Here is a 15,325-nt window from a genome sequence, read left to right as displayed (position 1 = left end):
ATCAAGCACGTCATACTGTCATAAATAATGACTATGGGCCTTATGATGAAACAGACCATTTAAGCAAAAGCATATTATTAGTTCCAGGGAGTACGTTGGCGAATTGTGGATCTTTCCAGATATGTAAAACCATATGGGGAATCTAGGCTTCAAGACCTTTTCATCTTTTCATGAATTTACTCATGCCATTTTGCAAAAATACAAATCGACAAATCGTAAATTGAAAGTACTGACAGACTTATCTTGTTGGCCTTATTGAGTATGAGTATTTTTTTTCCATATTTCATAAATGAAACAGAATGCTACCCCTGGTCAGCTTCAGACAGCTTCTGTCCCATCCTCCTCTCTGCCTGGCAGCACGACAGCGACAGAGACACCATCTGCTCACTACCTGCAAACACGGGAGACTCGCAGTAATCCCCAAAACAGGCTCCAGATACATCCAAATATATTTTCATTACACTAGAAATCCAATTGTTCAGTTGGTTAGCAGGGTGCATAATTTCAGTTTCATATCAAAAGAGATTTGTGGTTTGAAATATGGATGGTGACCAACAATGTATTCTCAAACATTAAAATGAAGGTCTTTTATTTATTTGTACGTGTGTAACAATATAGCTTGTATTTCGTTTTTTTTTTTTTTTTTTTTACATCATATCTTTTCAGTATTACAAAAAGCAGAGTTCACATACATGACAACCTGTCCATCTCCTGGCAGGGAACACCCAGAGGGAAGAACAACTACAGCGTGTGGGGGAGGCAGGTCTCCATCAGATCTGATGCACATTTGATCCCTCTGATCCCTCTCACAGTTAGCACACACTGGACTGGTCCCGCCGGTGTCATTGTACTGGGTGTGTGTGTGTGTGCCCGATGCCTCATCGTGTAACGGAGCAAGGCCTCCGGTCTATGGGACCCTCCTCAGAGCAGGGCACTCTTGGTGTAGGCTAGCAGACAGAGACTCTGGTTGAAGAGGGTCTGCATGGAGGTCCAGGTCTCCTCCAGTTTGGCAGACACCCTGGAGGCCTCCTCCGTCAGCTCCTGGTTCTGGGAGAGAACCCGGAGATGGAGCTGGAGAGACATGCACCGTACAGGTCAACGGCAGACTCATACACACAAGTCACATGACAGGGGACATTGAAAGAAGCTCGGTCACAGGGTGGGACATATAATGACACATTTTCATACACAGACCAGCAAAACGTAGTGCTAGATTATGCTTGGGTTATTCAAAGTATTTTGACTTAAGTATTACATTTCTGTATAATAGGATCACTTTACTGATTTACAGATAGCCTTGAGATCTGCTCTTTTGTTGTCGTATTTCATCTGTTAAACGGTTCCTCCCTCCCTCTCTCTTTTTTCCATGTTCAGTTCCACAGCATCATTGATAAACATTCTCAGCCATACAGTTGGGACTCCACCTGCTGGTCGTAATAAGTACAAGTGAACTATCTATATTAACCTCCACAACAGACAAGCCTATCATTTTGTTGTTTCAGCATCAGATTTGCTTTGGCAAATCAAGTTTTTTTTTCCATTTGTCCCAATTATATTAGGGTCACTGAAACCCATGGGTTCATAACTAGCACACACACACACACACACACACTAGATCTATTTTTAGATACGTTTTCAAACCCAAACATCGTTTTATTGTATTTTTATGAGCACATGCATAACCCATGTGATCCTGTACCTTGAGGAAGAGTGCCAGGTAGGCCTGGGCCAGGTCAAAGTCCCTGTGGGAGTCCAGCATGCTGGCCACCATCCCCAGGAAGCCCCGGAGGACGGACACGTCCCCGCCCATGTCTGGGCCCAGGCCCCGGAACTCTGTGTCAATCCCTGAGGGGCCCATCTCCTTCAGCAGGCTGATGGGGGCCTCATCTGGGGGAAGGAGAGGGAGGGAGGGACGGTATGATGAAGGTGGGGGGGGGGGTGAGAAAGGTGGGGGGGTGGAGAAAGATGATGGAGGGGGGGGGGGACGAAGGGTATGAGAGACCTAGTTCTTTATTTTAGAAGCTACGCAACACCGTGTTTTGACGCAGACATGAGATGGGGTCCCTGTGCTTGCTGACAGAGAGACTCACAGTTGTTGCTGACCACAGCAGACTCTAGTTGAAGGTAGAATCGGGACTTCTGAGCCAACACTCCGAAATTAACCACTTTAGTCTGCGGGCGCGGAGACACCGAAACAAAGCATCAGTTTCTTGCTAGATGAGATCATTTTTTGTTCTGACGTGGGAGTAGCATTCACTACTGTTTCAGCTTCATCATTATCATCATCATCGTCACTCGCCACCAATATCATCACCACCATAATAATCAATACTACCACCACAACTACAACATCATCAGTTATGTCTGACCTGCTGGTTCTGGTTCGAGCCGTCTGGAAGAGCAAACTGGGCCACCAGCCCTGGGATGGTGGGGATGAAGAATGGAGCAGCCTGGGGTACTTTAGGAGGCTCCTTGGGCTTGTTCCGTCTCTGGGGAAACACCAAACCAGTGCAGGGATGACGATGACACAGCGATCGACGATGGCTTGGTTGTAAATAGGCCTAGATCTTTCCTTCACATTCTTAATCCTGACAAATACATGTTTGCTTTCGCTTTTGTTTTCTTCTGCATCATGTATTTCTACTCAGCAGCATGGAAACAAATTGTACGCAGCACAACTAAGGGACAGCTTTGAGCCTAGATGCAGTGTGTTGCCTATCGCACCCCCAGTTCTCCGGGGTTCTCCAGGTACCTACCTTGATGACATCCAGGTGAAGCAGGTTCTTCCAGCGGGAGTCGGGCAGCAGAGACAGGGTGACCAGCTGCTCGTCCAGCTGAGCGGGAGAGACGTACTCGATCATTTCGGAGCTGCCCGTCTCTTGTTCCTCTGCCTCATCATCTGAGGAGGTCAAATCAAAGGCACCTCCATTACCTTCACATACTGTCATGCAAGAAATGTCTTCAATGAAAAAAGAATATTGGGTTGTTGAAAAACCCAGAGGAATCGTGCTCCTGTCTAAAGTCTATCGTTTTCCACTCCAAGGTCTTCCCCAGTATTGAGTCACATCCTAAGACCTTGACGGACCAAAATACGACGGCTGTGTTATTAGGCTTATCTCCCTTCTTTTTGTACAGAACAGACAATCTGTCCTTGCTGTGTGTCCAAAGCAGGTTTCCTGTTCAGACTGCGTGGTCATGGGAAGAGGGAGATGGTGCTGCATTTCAGACCATCACTGATTCAGACGAGAAAGTCTGTAGGGTGATTATGCTGACAACGGCACAACATCCAAATTCCTCGGGTAAATACTTAAAGACTGACACGCAAGGTGCTATAGCACACACGGCAACACATATCACGTGTGTATCAAACAGTATACACACAGCAGACATGTGTTTACTTAACAGTAGGACTGGACTCTGACACACCACCAAGCAGCTGCTGGTGGTTCTAGAGCAGATGGTGCGGGGGCTCTCTCCCCCTGCATTAGGGAGGTGTGTGGAAGAGAGACTCAGTGGTGGTACCTTGGCTGGGGCAGGTTCCTGGCAGCATGACGACTGTAGGTTGATAATCTGTAGGTAGGGGGCGCAGCGACACCAGGCTGCACAACGTGTTGTTGGACCTAAGCCACAGAAGAGGACATAAATGTACGAGTCATCTTTCAGTTGTTTTCTTTTTACTCCAACGATTCTTATCAAGATGAAGGCTCAATGCGTCGAGTCCCCACACCGTTTTGTCTACTAACGATCAGCGAGAACAGATGAATGAACAGTTGCCGACTCATTCTCACACACAGACGGATATGAATGAGGCCACAGAGAAAAGCCAGCTCGGTCTCCTTGATGTGGTCATGCGTCTCACCACAGGTATATCCCAAGGTTGTCCACATGTGACGAGGCCAGAAAGTCCCCCGTGGGTGACATGGTGAGGCTGACCGCTGCAGAGTCTACCAAGAAACAGTCCACCAGGCTACAGAAGAGGAGGAGGAGGACGGGAAGTCAGTCAAATGGATTTACATAACACCTCTCTCAGATCAAAATCCCAAAGTGCTTCACAACAAAATGCAATACAACACCACACATTAAGATGCGTTTAAAATAGAAAAACATGACAAACAACCATAAAAACACGTTGACTAACTAAAAGCCTGCTTGAATAGCCAAGTAGAGGGGGAAGGTGGTGAGACATGAAGGGAGAGGCCAACAAAAAAAAGACAAAAACGAAAAGAAAAACATGAAAGCCAGCATAAGTGTGTAGGTGATGAGGGAGGTAGGGGCATAAATAAGATCAATAAAATAAGAGAGAAGAATAACACAAATAAGAGAAGAAAGGAAGGAAAGGGGGAGTACGGATACAACTATGAGGAAAGAGAGAGATCAGGAGAGATAACAGAGTCAAAGTTCTATGGTCAGGGAGGGGGATTCCGCCTGGCAACAGCCCGACAGAGATCCGATTACAGGAGCTGACCAACTTTAGGTTTTGATTTCAGTCGACAAGTTCCCCATCACTGCTCTTGGGGGAAAGGTCATCTTCTCCATCTCAATGTTGTAGTGGGTGGAGAGACTTACACTGATATGGAGATAGTGGAAGAGGGAAAGCACATTTCGAAAAAAAACCAGAGTAGTCCATCTTACCAGCCTGAGGGGAGGTCCCAGGTCCTAATGGTACAGTCCATGGCTGCTGAGAACAGCCAGCGTCCATCTGGGCTAAAGGCCTGGGAGACACACACAGACAAGCCTATTAGGAATCAGAAGGACCATTTCCCAAATCACATTGAGGAATGGCGAGAGCACACGGCCTGTACATCCTGTGGGCCCCCCTCACCATGTCGTTGACTTGTCCTCGATGGCCAGAGAACTTCCTGACTATCCTTTGGGTCTCCATGTCCAGGACGTTGAGTGTGAAGTCATCTAGAGCGATGGCTAGCATACCGCTGGTCCAGGAGTCAGAGAAATACAATATTTAGTCTTGTTTTTTTTTGCCGTGGCTTTGCCGTGGCTATGTAGCAAGCCTTACAGTCTCTTACCTGTAGCTAGTAAGCCATGTTATGTAGCAATGATCATTAGCAATGTAACTTCCTATGCCTCATTGTTAAATCCCTAATTCCTCAGCCATGATGCTAGTTTCTTATTCGTGATCTCACTGCGGTGAGACCAGTGCTCATTCCTTGCCTGTTTGGGCTAAGCAGGTAGCCATGCTAATTCCTTACCCATGCTTGTTTGTTCCTTGGTTGTGATGCTAGTTTCTTAGCTATGCTAACTTCATACCTGTCTCTGTGTAGATCTATGGTTGCGGGCGAGGATGACAGGCTCATGCAGTGGACCAGCTTCTTAGACTTAAACTTCCAGATCTTGATGAGTCGGTCTGCGCCGACACTGACTGTCAGCTGGTTGAGTCCGTCCACACACACACCTCGCACCGGTCCATCATGGGCTGGGGGGTGGGGGGGGCAGAGATGGGATGAATCAGTATACTTGTGCTGGGTTCAATTGTCATGGTTGCGAGAGGTCAGTGGGTGTGTGAGTGAGTTCATCATTTGAACATGGATGAGTGGATAAGTGAGTTCATTGGCGGATGACGAGAAAGCAAGACGGTGTGATAATGATGTCAGTAAGTCATGGGAAAAAGCCAGTGAAAGATGTAGAAAGAGACAGTGTGTTTACCCTTCTCCTCTCCATAGTGTCCCCTGTGGAGCCCTGACTGCATGTTGTAGACATCCACATGGCCAGAGGACAGGCCCACCACCGCAAAGTTACCACACGACGTGATGTCCACAGCCTGCAGGGACAAAGAGCATCAGTGAGCACGGTGGAAGTCTGATTGAGCGGGTTACATCAAGCATCAGTGAGCACGGTGGAAGTCTGATTGAGCGGGTTACATCAAGCATCAGTGAGCACGGTGGAAGTCTGATTGAGCGGGTTACATCAAGCATCAGTGAGCACGGTGGAAGTCTGATTGAGCGGGTTACATCAAGCATCAGTGAGCACGGTGGAAGTCTGATTGAGCGGGTTACATCAAGCATCAGTGAGCACGGTGGAAGTCTGATTGAGCGGGTTACATCAAGCATCAGTGAGCACGGTGGAAGTCTGATTGAGCGGGTTACATCAGAACGGATTAGCATTCATGGTTCAACGACAAATAATGATTTCAAAATGATAATTTGGTCAAAGATGCAAGTTTAAGTTATTTATCCCTTCATGAGAGTATTATATAAAATAAAATACAAGTTTGATTATACAGTGCCCTCCAAAAGTATTGGAACAGTGAGGCGAATTCCTTTATTTTTGCTGTAGACTGAAAACATTTGGGCTTGACATCAAATAATGAACGTGAGACCAGAGATCAACGTTTCAGCTTTTATTTCCAGGTATTTACATCAGGATCTGATGCACAACTAAGAAAATATCACATTTTGTTTGAATCCACCCATTTGTCATGTGATCAAAAGTATTGGAACAGATATACTTAAAACATATTTAAGTGAATAAGACTTAATATTTAGTTGCAAATCCTTTGCTTTCAATAACTGCAGCAAGTCTGTGACCCATTGACGTCACCAAACTTTTGCATTCTTCCTTTTTGATGCTTTCCCAGGCTTTCACTGCAGCCTCTTTCAGTTGTTGTTTGTTTTGTGGGGTTCCTCCCTTCAGTCTCCTCTTAAGCAGGTAAAATGCATGCTCTATAGGGTTTAAGTCTGGAGATTGACTTGGCCAGTCTAATACCTTCCATTTCTTGCCCCTGATGAACTCCTTTGTTGTTTTGGCAGTGTGTTTTGGGTCGTTATCTTGCTGCATGATGAAGGCTCTGCCAATCAGTTTGGTTGCATCTTTCCTTAAATTGGCAGACAAAATGTTTCTGTAGACTTCCGAGTTCATTTTGCTGCTGCCATCATGTGTTACATCCTCAATGAAGATTAATGAGCCCGTCCCAGAAGAAGCCATGCAAGCCCAAGCCATGACATTACCTCCACCGTGTTTCACAGATGAGCTTGTGTGTTTGGGATCATGAGCAGTTCCTTTCTTTCTCCAAACTTTAGCCTTTCCATCACTTTGGTAAAAGTTAATCTTTGTCTCATCAGTCCATAAAACTTTGTCCCAGAATTTTTGAGGTTCATCTCTGTACTTTTTGGCAAATTCCAGCCTGGCCTTCCTATTCTTCTTGCTAATGAGTGGTTTGCATCTTCTGGTGTAGCCCTTGTACTTTTGTTCATGAAGTCTTCTGCGAACAGTAGATAGTGATACCTTCACTCCTGCCATCTGGAGGTTGTTGCTGATCTCACTAACAGTTGTTTTAGGGTCTTTCTTTACAGCTCTCACAATGTTTCTGTCATCAACTGCTGATGTTTTCCTTGGTCTACCTGTTCGACGTCTGTTACTTAGTACACCAGTAGTTTTCTTCTTCTTCAGGACATTCCAAATGGTTGTACTGGCTATGGTCAATGTTTCTGCAATGGCTCTGATTGATTTTCCATCTTCTCTAAGACTCACAATTGCTTGTTTTTCACCCAAAGACAGCGCTCTGGTTTTCATGTTGTTTTCACCTCTGAATACAGTCTGCATAGACAAAACCTATCTTACCCAATCTGAACCTGAGTGTAGACATTCAGTGGTATTTATTGATTGAATAATGTATGTAATAGGACACACCTGGGCAACAAAACACACCTGTCAGTCACATGTTCCAATACTTTTGCTCACGTGACAAATGGGTGGGTTCGAACAAAAAGGTGATATTTTCTAATTTGTGCATCAGATCCTGATGTAAATACCTGGAAATAAAAGCTGAAACGTTGATCTCTGGTTTCACATTCATCGTTTGATGTCAAGCCCAAATGTTTTCAGTCTACAGCAAAAATAAAGGAATTGGCCTCACTGTTCCAATACTTTTGGAGGGCACTGTATATACAATTTATATATATATATATATATATATATATATAATAATAATAATAATAATATTTTATTTTATGTATAGCTTATATAGTTACTCAATTACATTGAATTAATGTAAGATTTGTTTTTGTAAATGTGATTATGTAACATTTTTGGCATCCAGCTTTTTATAGATGGTACTAGTTTGATCTCAGCAAACAAGTACTGCTTTCACACATCCACATTCATTCAGGACACATCCCACATATTTCTTTCAACAATTCATCAGAAAAAGTGAGAGTTCCGCTAAACAGGAAACCGTAGCAGCATCTATGAGCAAGCATGCAGGTTGTGTATATCTTATTTCCATGTTTCTACTGAACACTCCATGTGCCTGATAAGTCACCAAGGTTTCTCACAGAAAATGTGTTAGTTAAGGTGGTAGGGTTTGCCGTCAGACCGGGGGGGGGGGGGGGGGGGGGGGGGGGGGGGGGGGGGGGGGGGGGGGGGCTTGTTTGTGCGATAGACTACAGACTCTAGCATCGCTACAGGCTATCCTCCCTCGATAAAGAATGTTTGGCGAATGATGATTGATGACAGTCAACCAGGCAGGTCAAACGACCGAGGCATAATGCAATTTTCTTTTTTTAGCGATATATATATATATAAATAATAATACACGGCCGTGGGCTGGTCTGCGTTTCAAAGTGCCGGGCCATTTTTCAGTCCCAGTCCAGACCTGCATTCAACCACCACCAGGTGACTCTGTTCGGACGCATCACACGATTCGGAGGCATATCACATATTTAAAGATTGTATAAACATATTTATTTTGAAACTGGCGTTGGTCACGGTTTGGAATGAAAGGGAGAAAACAGGACCGAGTTACACGGCAGATATCGCTCATATATATTTATTGACAAAGTATTTAAGGCGGCAGGCGTGTGTTGCCACCTTAGCTGCAAAGTGCTACGGGAAACCCTGGTCACAAACATCCACATTCAGGAGTCAGGTGGCTGAGCGGTTAGGGAATCGGGCTAGTAATCTGAAGGTTGCCAGTTCGATTCCCGGCTGTGCCAAATGATGTGTTCTTGGGCAAGGCACTTCACCCCTACTTGCCTCGGGGGGAATGTCCCTGTACTTACTGTAAGTGGCTCTGGATAAGAGCGTCTGCTAAATGACTATATGTAGTGTAAAGAGGAAAGGCCCAGGTAGGGCCCACGCTGCTCACCGTGGCGTGGACGCTGAGGGCACGGTTCTTGTTGAAGCGGTCAGGCTCCAGCTTGTGCGACCCCATGGACGACTTGTGGTAGTTCCAGGTGGTGCTGACGAGGTAGCCCTGATGGCAGGCCACGATGCCGTCCCAGTCGCTCTGACGGGCGCTCTCTACAAACGCCAACATGAAATCCACCGCTCATACACTACTCACACATACACATACTGACCAAACATGATATGCATTTATGTTTGGTTTGTTGCGTCTGTTTCATGTCTGGCTGCATGACAGATTTCTCTGTGAGACAATAAACATGACTTTGACCTCAACCTCTGGGTTCCTCATCCATTCATATGAAACAAACACACTCAACCATCATCCTCTACCCAACTTTTTAGGGGGAACTTTCTTGCTATAATATCCCCATAAAACACTATAAATCTCCACATCAATCAAACGAGCGAATGCGAACGCTTCAACGTGGTGCTGGCGCCAGCTGCTGGCTTTACCTGAGGCGAAGGCGGTGATTGCAGGGAGCTTCAGTTCATCGTACCTCAGACCTTTCTTCTTGGACGACTTCTTGTTGATGGAACCTGGATGTCCAGATTGGGATGATGAAGAAAACCATGTCTCTCGAATGCAAATACATTGTTAATTAGATAAAATGTTTATCCATGGTTATAAAACATAGGTGCTCGGGTGGGGGAAGGATCTCACCTTGGCCCAGGCTCTTGTTGAATCTCTCATGGACCGTGGAGAAGGACTGTAAAGTTCCATCCTGACCTGAGGACAAGAACAGGCGCATCAGTCTCCACTGGTTCATGCTGTGGCTCGTTTCAGTGTAAATAAGGATTGTGTGGGCAGGTGGAAATCTGATCCCAGATTCAAACGGCTACTCTGAGATTGTCAGACTTTGATGCATCTCTCATGAGCTCGAATAACTGAACCGAATCAAATGCACCTCAATTACTTTTCAAGTGTATCTCAATAACCGATCCAGTTTTGGAGGTTACATGAATTCGGCCCTCCCTACCTGCACTGAGGATGTGGTGGCCTGTCTGTCCGTAGTGCCGGATCTTCGAGGGCGGGGCGCTGTGTCCCAAGCGACTCCGGAGCAGCCGACCTCCTCCTCCCGCCGTGTCAAAGATCCACACCTTTGGAAAAAGGCTGGCAGTTAGATCTCACCTCCATCCAATCGCTTTCTGCTCTAAAATCAACATGTGCAGTACTGTGCAGAAGTCTTAGGCACCCAAGCTTTAATACATGAATAATACATCTTTTATACTTGTGTGGCAGTCTAAAAGTGCATTTTTGCAGACAATTTAGTTTGGTATTTTTAATAAATGTCATTATTTCTTCAAGCGTTCTTGTTTTTCTTTCCAATTTGTATTGTGCCCCTAGACTTTTGCACAGTAATGTATACCATTAGCATAATCTAATATTCACTAACGAACCCTTATGGCATTGTCAGCCCCATTGGTCAGCAACAGGGGCTCGCCATGCAGGAAGGTCAGCCCAGCGATGGCTGTGCTGTGGGCGTCCCTCATCTGACACACCAGCTTCTTCTCCTCCAGGTCCCACAGGCCGATGTGCCCCACTGGGCTCCCCGCCGCCATTACAGGGTGGCCATCTTGGATAGAAGAGGATTACAGATGAAGGCAAGCGTACAGGTGAACCGCAGGAAGACAACCCAGGTGGGAACGGAGTTATGGGGAAATAACAAGGAATTTGACGTCATTGAAGCGGAAATCTCAACTCCGGCAGGACTCGATTATTCCCTCGTTCACGCCTCAGTTCATGTGAAACGCTCTCCCGTCAGCGGTCCATCATCCCCTCAGGTCTGCGCTGCACCCAGGCAGCATGGGAGGGCAGGAGGCTCACCTGTTCTGAAAGAGATGGCTGTGACTGGGCCCCAGTCCTGCTGGAACTTCATCAGGGACTCGTCAAACTTGATGTTGTGGAGGACGATCTGTCCGGAGGAGAGGCCCACGCCGACCACATCTACTGCCGGGCTCTGAGGGGAGGGTCAAGGGGGAGGGAGAGAGGAAGGGTTAGGGGGGAGACAGTGATGGTTGGGGGGCGGATAGGAATAGTGAAAATATGGTGTGGCGGGAGAGCGAGAGAGACAGAGGGTGCCAGCTGATAGAAAATCTATATATCGCTGTGTTCCTTTATCCCGTTCACATGACATCTTTGACAGGTCTACAGACACAACATGAATGGATACCTTCCAGTATGACCTACCTGCCACTGTCTCTGTACCCTTACTCATTTGAAGAGTCTCATGGGTAGAGATGGACTTAGATGTGACGGTGAAGCCTTACCTTTACCATATACGGCATCGACCTTAGAAGTGACATCCCTGCATTTGCATCGTCTTTGTTGTAGTCAAGATTAAGATAGTTAAGAAGTTTTATAAAATCGTCCACCCGCGAATTGCAAATGGCCAATTAGACTTCGTCAGAGGGTACCTCTGACTCTTGAGACTGCGCTGAGAGAACCCACCTGCTGTAGAACGGTGACTGCCGAGTCCCACCCAGGAAACGTGTACAGGAGCTTACTGCAACACAGGAAGCAGAGCCGATGACAACACACTCCATTTGCCGTGTCACAATGAATCAGTAATCAGGCCTCCATAGAAGTGTATCTTCTCCACAGAGATCTATAGGATTATTACAGGGTCTCAGCTGGAAGTAGATGTTCATTGTGTGATTTTTTACGATGATATACACACAGATATAGCTTCAAACAGCAATGAGGCAGCCAAGCAGGTCAAATGACACATTTGGAACATCCTCAGGACAGGTTTACCACGAGAGAGCTCCGATGGGAAACATTCAACTTGGTGAACAGGATCTGGGGACTGTCCACAGTAAGTGTGCCGAATTTCACAACTTTTTACCATAAGGTTCTAGAAGCTGCCATAGACTCCAAAGGGAGAAGAAGATGATGCATAAGAAGAAGAAGAAAAGGTAGAGAAACAATAGGTTTCCTACACAGCTTTTCTGTTTGGCCTCCAATCATTACCATAACTACAATACCACCATGCAGTGATGATTATTTGGACAAAAACTGTGTTGTTAAATGGGGAAATTAAACATGGACAACCAGTACTTTGATTTGATGTTCCAGAGCTGAAGGCCTCCTTGGCTGCAGCCAAACAGGATCTTGTTTAGGTAGGTGCTGGGGTGCATGACTGCTGACACCTCAAAGCAGGCCTTGTCAAATGATATCTGCAAGTACTCCTCTGGAATAATAGAGCAGAGAAACAAACGAAAAACACAGGAATTGCAGACACCCTTTAAACATGAAACAACTCCCTCAACTTAAAGCTGATTTGTGTTTGGTCTTTTTAATAAATGTCATTATTTCTTCAAGCATTCTTGTTTTTCTTTCCAATTTGTATTGTGCCCCTAGACTTTTGCACAGTAATGTATACCATCAGCATAATCTAATATTCACTAACGAACCCTTATGGCATTGTCAGCCCCATTGAACTATATAACCTCCTTCTGTTAAACAGGACATGATTCCCTTGAAATCAGTTAGTAACACTTCTAGATACAAATCAATGATGATTCCAATAATCCTTAAGGCAGCATAATGCAGTGAACCCTCATGTCTGGGCCGAGGGGTGAGAGAAAGTCCAGATCCTAACACCAACCCTCTGACTCCACGTCCCAGATTATGACTGCGTTGTCTCGGTCGACGGAGATCACATGGTCGCCAAATGGAAGCAGCAGGTGCACGTCAGCACCGTGGCCGATGAAGGTATGAACCACCTTGACATCCACAACAACGTTAAACCGACAAAAACAGAGTCAAAAACAACAGTACATAGAGGTTTACAGCCAGCTCACAACTGTGCCCTGAATTAGGGAAAATATCCATCAAAAAACAAAACTTGCACAAACGAATTCTAGACTTGTGAGATGAATCAATAAGTGTATCATTTACATCACACAACCATACCAACAGAAGGTAAGGAACTAGTCACCTCTTTGTTCCTTGCAAAGGCTGTCACTTTCTTCCCATTGGCCACATAAACCAGCATTCGGTCAGCTGCCAAGCATGATATGTCTTCTGGAAGGGCATTACCTAAGGAAAAGCGTTTCATGCAGTTTTGAATGATATAACAAGACTAACTTAGCAGATCAACTTTTAGTGTAACAAGGCTGCCTTAAGAAGATTCCAGCTTAATGCACACTTACTGACAGCAACGATTCCAAGTTTTTTGACCTGCAAAATCACAGATTTTTTTAGGTTAGCTACTGACACCATACAGATTCGGCCACAATATGCATTCAAAATGTCTACACTTAACTAACCCTAACCTTTGTATGAGGTTAGGGTTAGTATTGTAACAAAGTAGGCTATAGTGTAGATTTGGAATATAGTCAATTAGAAATGAGTGTTTCAATGATGCTGATAGACTAGAGTCACGCATATCCACGTTTACACCAATAACCTGTCCTCAATAAGTACATTTGTCAGCTAAATAGCTTATTTGAAAGTCAGCTAGGTAATTTATTTAGGCAAGCACTCACATTGTACGTGTGAAAACAGTTTCCCACAGCTGTCACAACGTAAAACTCCCGGTGTTTCTTGTGGAAGCGAACCACGTGTGAGAGGTGATTCGAATATAATCCCAAAGCCCTGAAGCTTGAGAATATTACACTTCCTTTTTTACTACCCTCTGCCATAATTATGTTATGGTGTATCTACGCCCAAAGATCCGTTTATCAAATCGTTAAGAGTCACTGGAAATAAAACGTTGATGATCACTTATTGATCTTCTGTTTTCATTACCACCACATTGCGTGTTACTAATGGTTTCGATGGACCTACAGCAACAAAAGTAACGAATATTGGTTCCACAAGGATACTAGTTCCGCTGCTTAGCAAAAAGCAACCTGCAACAGCAATTGTCCACTTTCTAATATCCGACGGATCTGTATATTAGTTTATTTTGACTATATGTTTATGTGTAAATGATTACAACTTTCATTATAAATATAGATTTTTATTTCATGAACACATAATTAACAATACACCTCATCCAGTGAAAACAATTATAATAATTGTAACAATTCTTTTTTAAGAAATACAATGGCACATGCAGTTAATGAAGAGTAACCTATAAGTTTAAAGTTAGAGCACGGTGCACATGTTTTTTTTTAGGTTTAAAACAATCTTTTGTTTTTTTATGTACAAATTTGTTCCAACAGTTGAAGAACATATGAGATATCTCTCTGTCTGTCACCATCTTCAATTGATTTCCCTTGATGCCTTTGCATTCTGGAGCCTGTAAAAAAGTATATCATCAATAACAGTCTAGTTAAATTATCACAACCAAATTGGAGCTTTTGCTGAACCTATATGTATATTTGACTTTGAAGCATACCACCTTATTCATGTCAAGTCATGCTTGCAGTAGTTAATTCATCAATTAGCCCAAAAGGCATGCAAAATACAGACAACTGATGCTATGCCACATACTAATCCTAACCCTATGGACAAAAATTAATGGACAGGTAAATAAAGAGGAAACTAAAGTCATTGTTTCTCACCTCGGTTGACTGCTTCAGTTTACACTGGATTTCCTCCAGCTTGGCCAAGTATCCATCCTTGTTACTGCGGTTGCACTGAGACCAGTTGAGGATGCAGTCAGACTTCTCTGAGGTCACATCCTTGACAAAAGAAATGTATACAAGCGTCAGGGTCAGTGAGTTTGAAATACACAACTGCAAAGTGTGGGGGTAATCAGGGAAAACATACTGCCTTATTATATACGTATTGAAGAGAGTCCTGCAGTTCCTGTGGGAAAACCAGATCACAACCAACTGAGTCGAAATGCAAATGTGGTGCATAATTGCTGAATAACTGAAAATCTACAAAATTGTCAATATATGGGGGCTCAACTTACATTCCATTTGTACTCCACGCCAATGACATACAACATATCGTCCTTTATTTTCGACAAACAGGGGCATTTCTTTGGAGGCATGCTCCAGCCAAGGTGCCATGACACAGCCAGAGAAAAGTAGGCTGTGAAACAAAGATTAAGAACAAGTCAAAACAATGGTTCACATACCAAACAGTGATATGTAACATCTCTGCACAAGAGAGGGCCTGTAGCTAATCTGACAAGATCGGTCAATCATTTACCAATTAAATATGTATTGGGTGTCATTGTCCGAATGTGAGATCTTTTGCAGTGACCATTGAATCTAACTGGCC

General features: G+C 44.5%; 1 protein-coding gene across 1 annotated transcript; it reads right to left on the bottom strand.

The window, feature by feature from the left end:
* Positions 1–572: 572 nt before the first annotated feature.
* wdr36 (WD repeat domain 36) lies at positions 573–13,930 on the bottom strand. The gene is made up of 23 exons (XM_047044765.1): positions 13,633–13,930; positions 13,297–13,324; positions 13,083–13,183; positions 12,750–12,867; positions 12,200–12,332; positions 11,591–11,645; positions 10,967–11,099; positions 10,540–10,715; positions 10,119–10,239; positions 9,803–9,868; positions 9,595–9,678; positions 9,101–9,255; positions 5,662–5,776; positions 5,266–5,431; positions 4,823–4,931; positions 4,633–4,712; positions 3,860–3,967; positions 3,523–3,620; positions 2,757–2,899; positions 2,370–2,489; positions 2,091–2,172; positions 1,700–1,887; positions 573–1,071 (listed from the first exon to the last, which is right to left on the bottom strand). Exons 1-23 carry the CDS (start codon positions 13,786–13,788, stop codon positions 922–924), a joined length of 2,685 nt encoding a protein of 894 aa, XP_046900721.1. The 5' UTR covers positions 13,789–13,930; the 3' UTR covers positions 573–921.
* Positions 13,931–15,325: the final 1,395 nt, after the last annotated feature.

The sequence above is a fragment of the Hypomesus transpacificus genome, chromosome 22 (genome assembly GCF_021917145.1).
Source record: "Hypomesus transpacificus isolate Combined female chromosome 22, fHypTra1, whole genome shotgun sequence".
NCBI lineage: Eukaryota > Metazoa > Chordata > Actinopteri > Osmeriformes > Osmeridae > Hypomesus > Hypomesus transpacificus.
Note: the sequence above shows the minus strand (reverse complement) of the source record. Positions and strands in the feature narration are given on the sequence as shown.

Bases quoted from the DNA above. Each gene is read 5' to 3' on its own strand.
- wdr36 (XM_047044765.1), bottom strand. From the start codon at position 13,788: ATGGCAGAGGGTAGTAAAAAAGGAAGTGTAATATTCTCAAGCTTCAGG. The intron at 11,100-11,590 runs GTGGGTTCTCTC...CCCTCCCCTCAG, and splicing joins CAGTCACCGTTCTACAGCAG to AGCCCGGCAGTAGATGTGGT. The intron at 5,777-9,100 runs GTGAGCAGCGTG...TTGTCCCTGCAG, and splicing joins CCCTCAGCGTCCACGCCACG to GCTGTGGACATCACGTCGTG.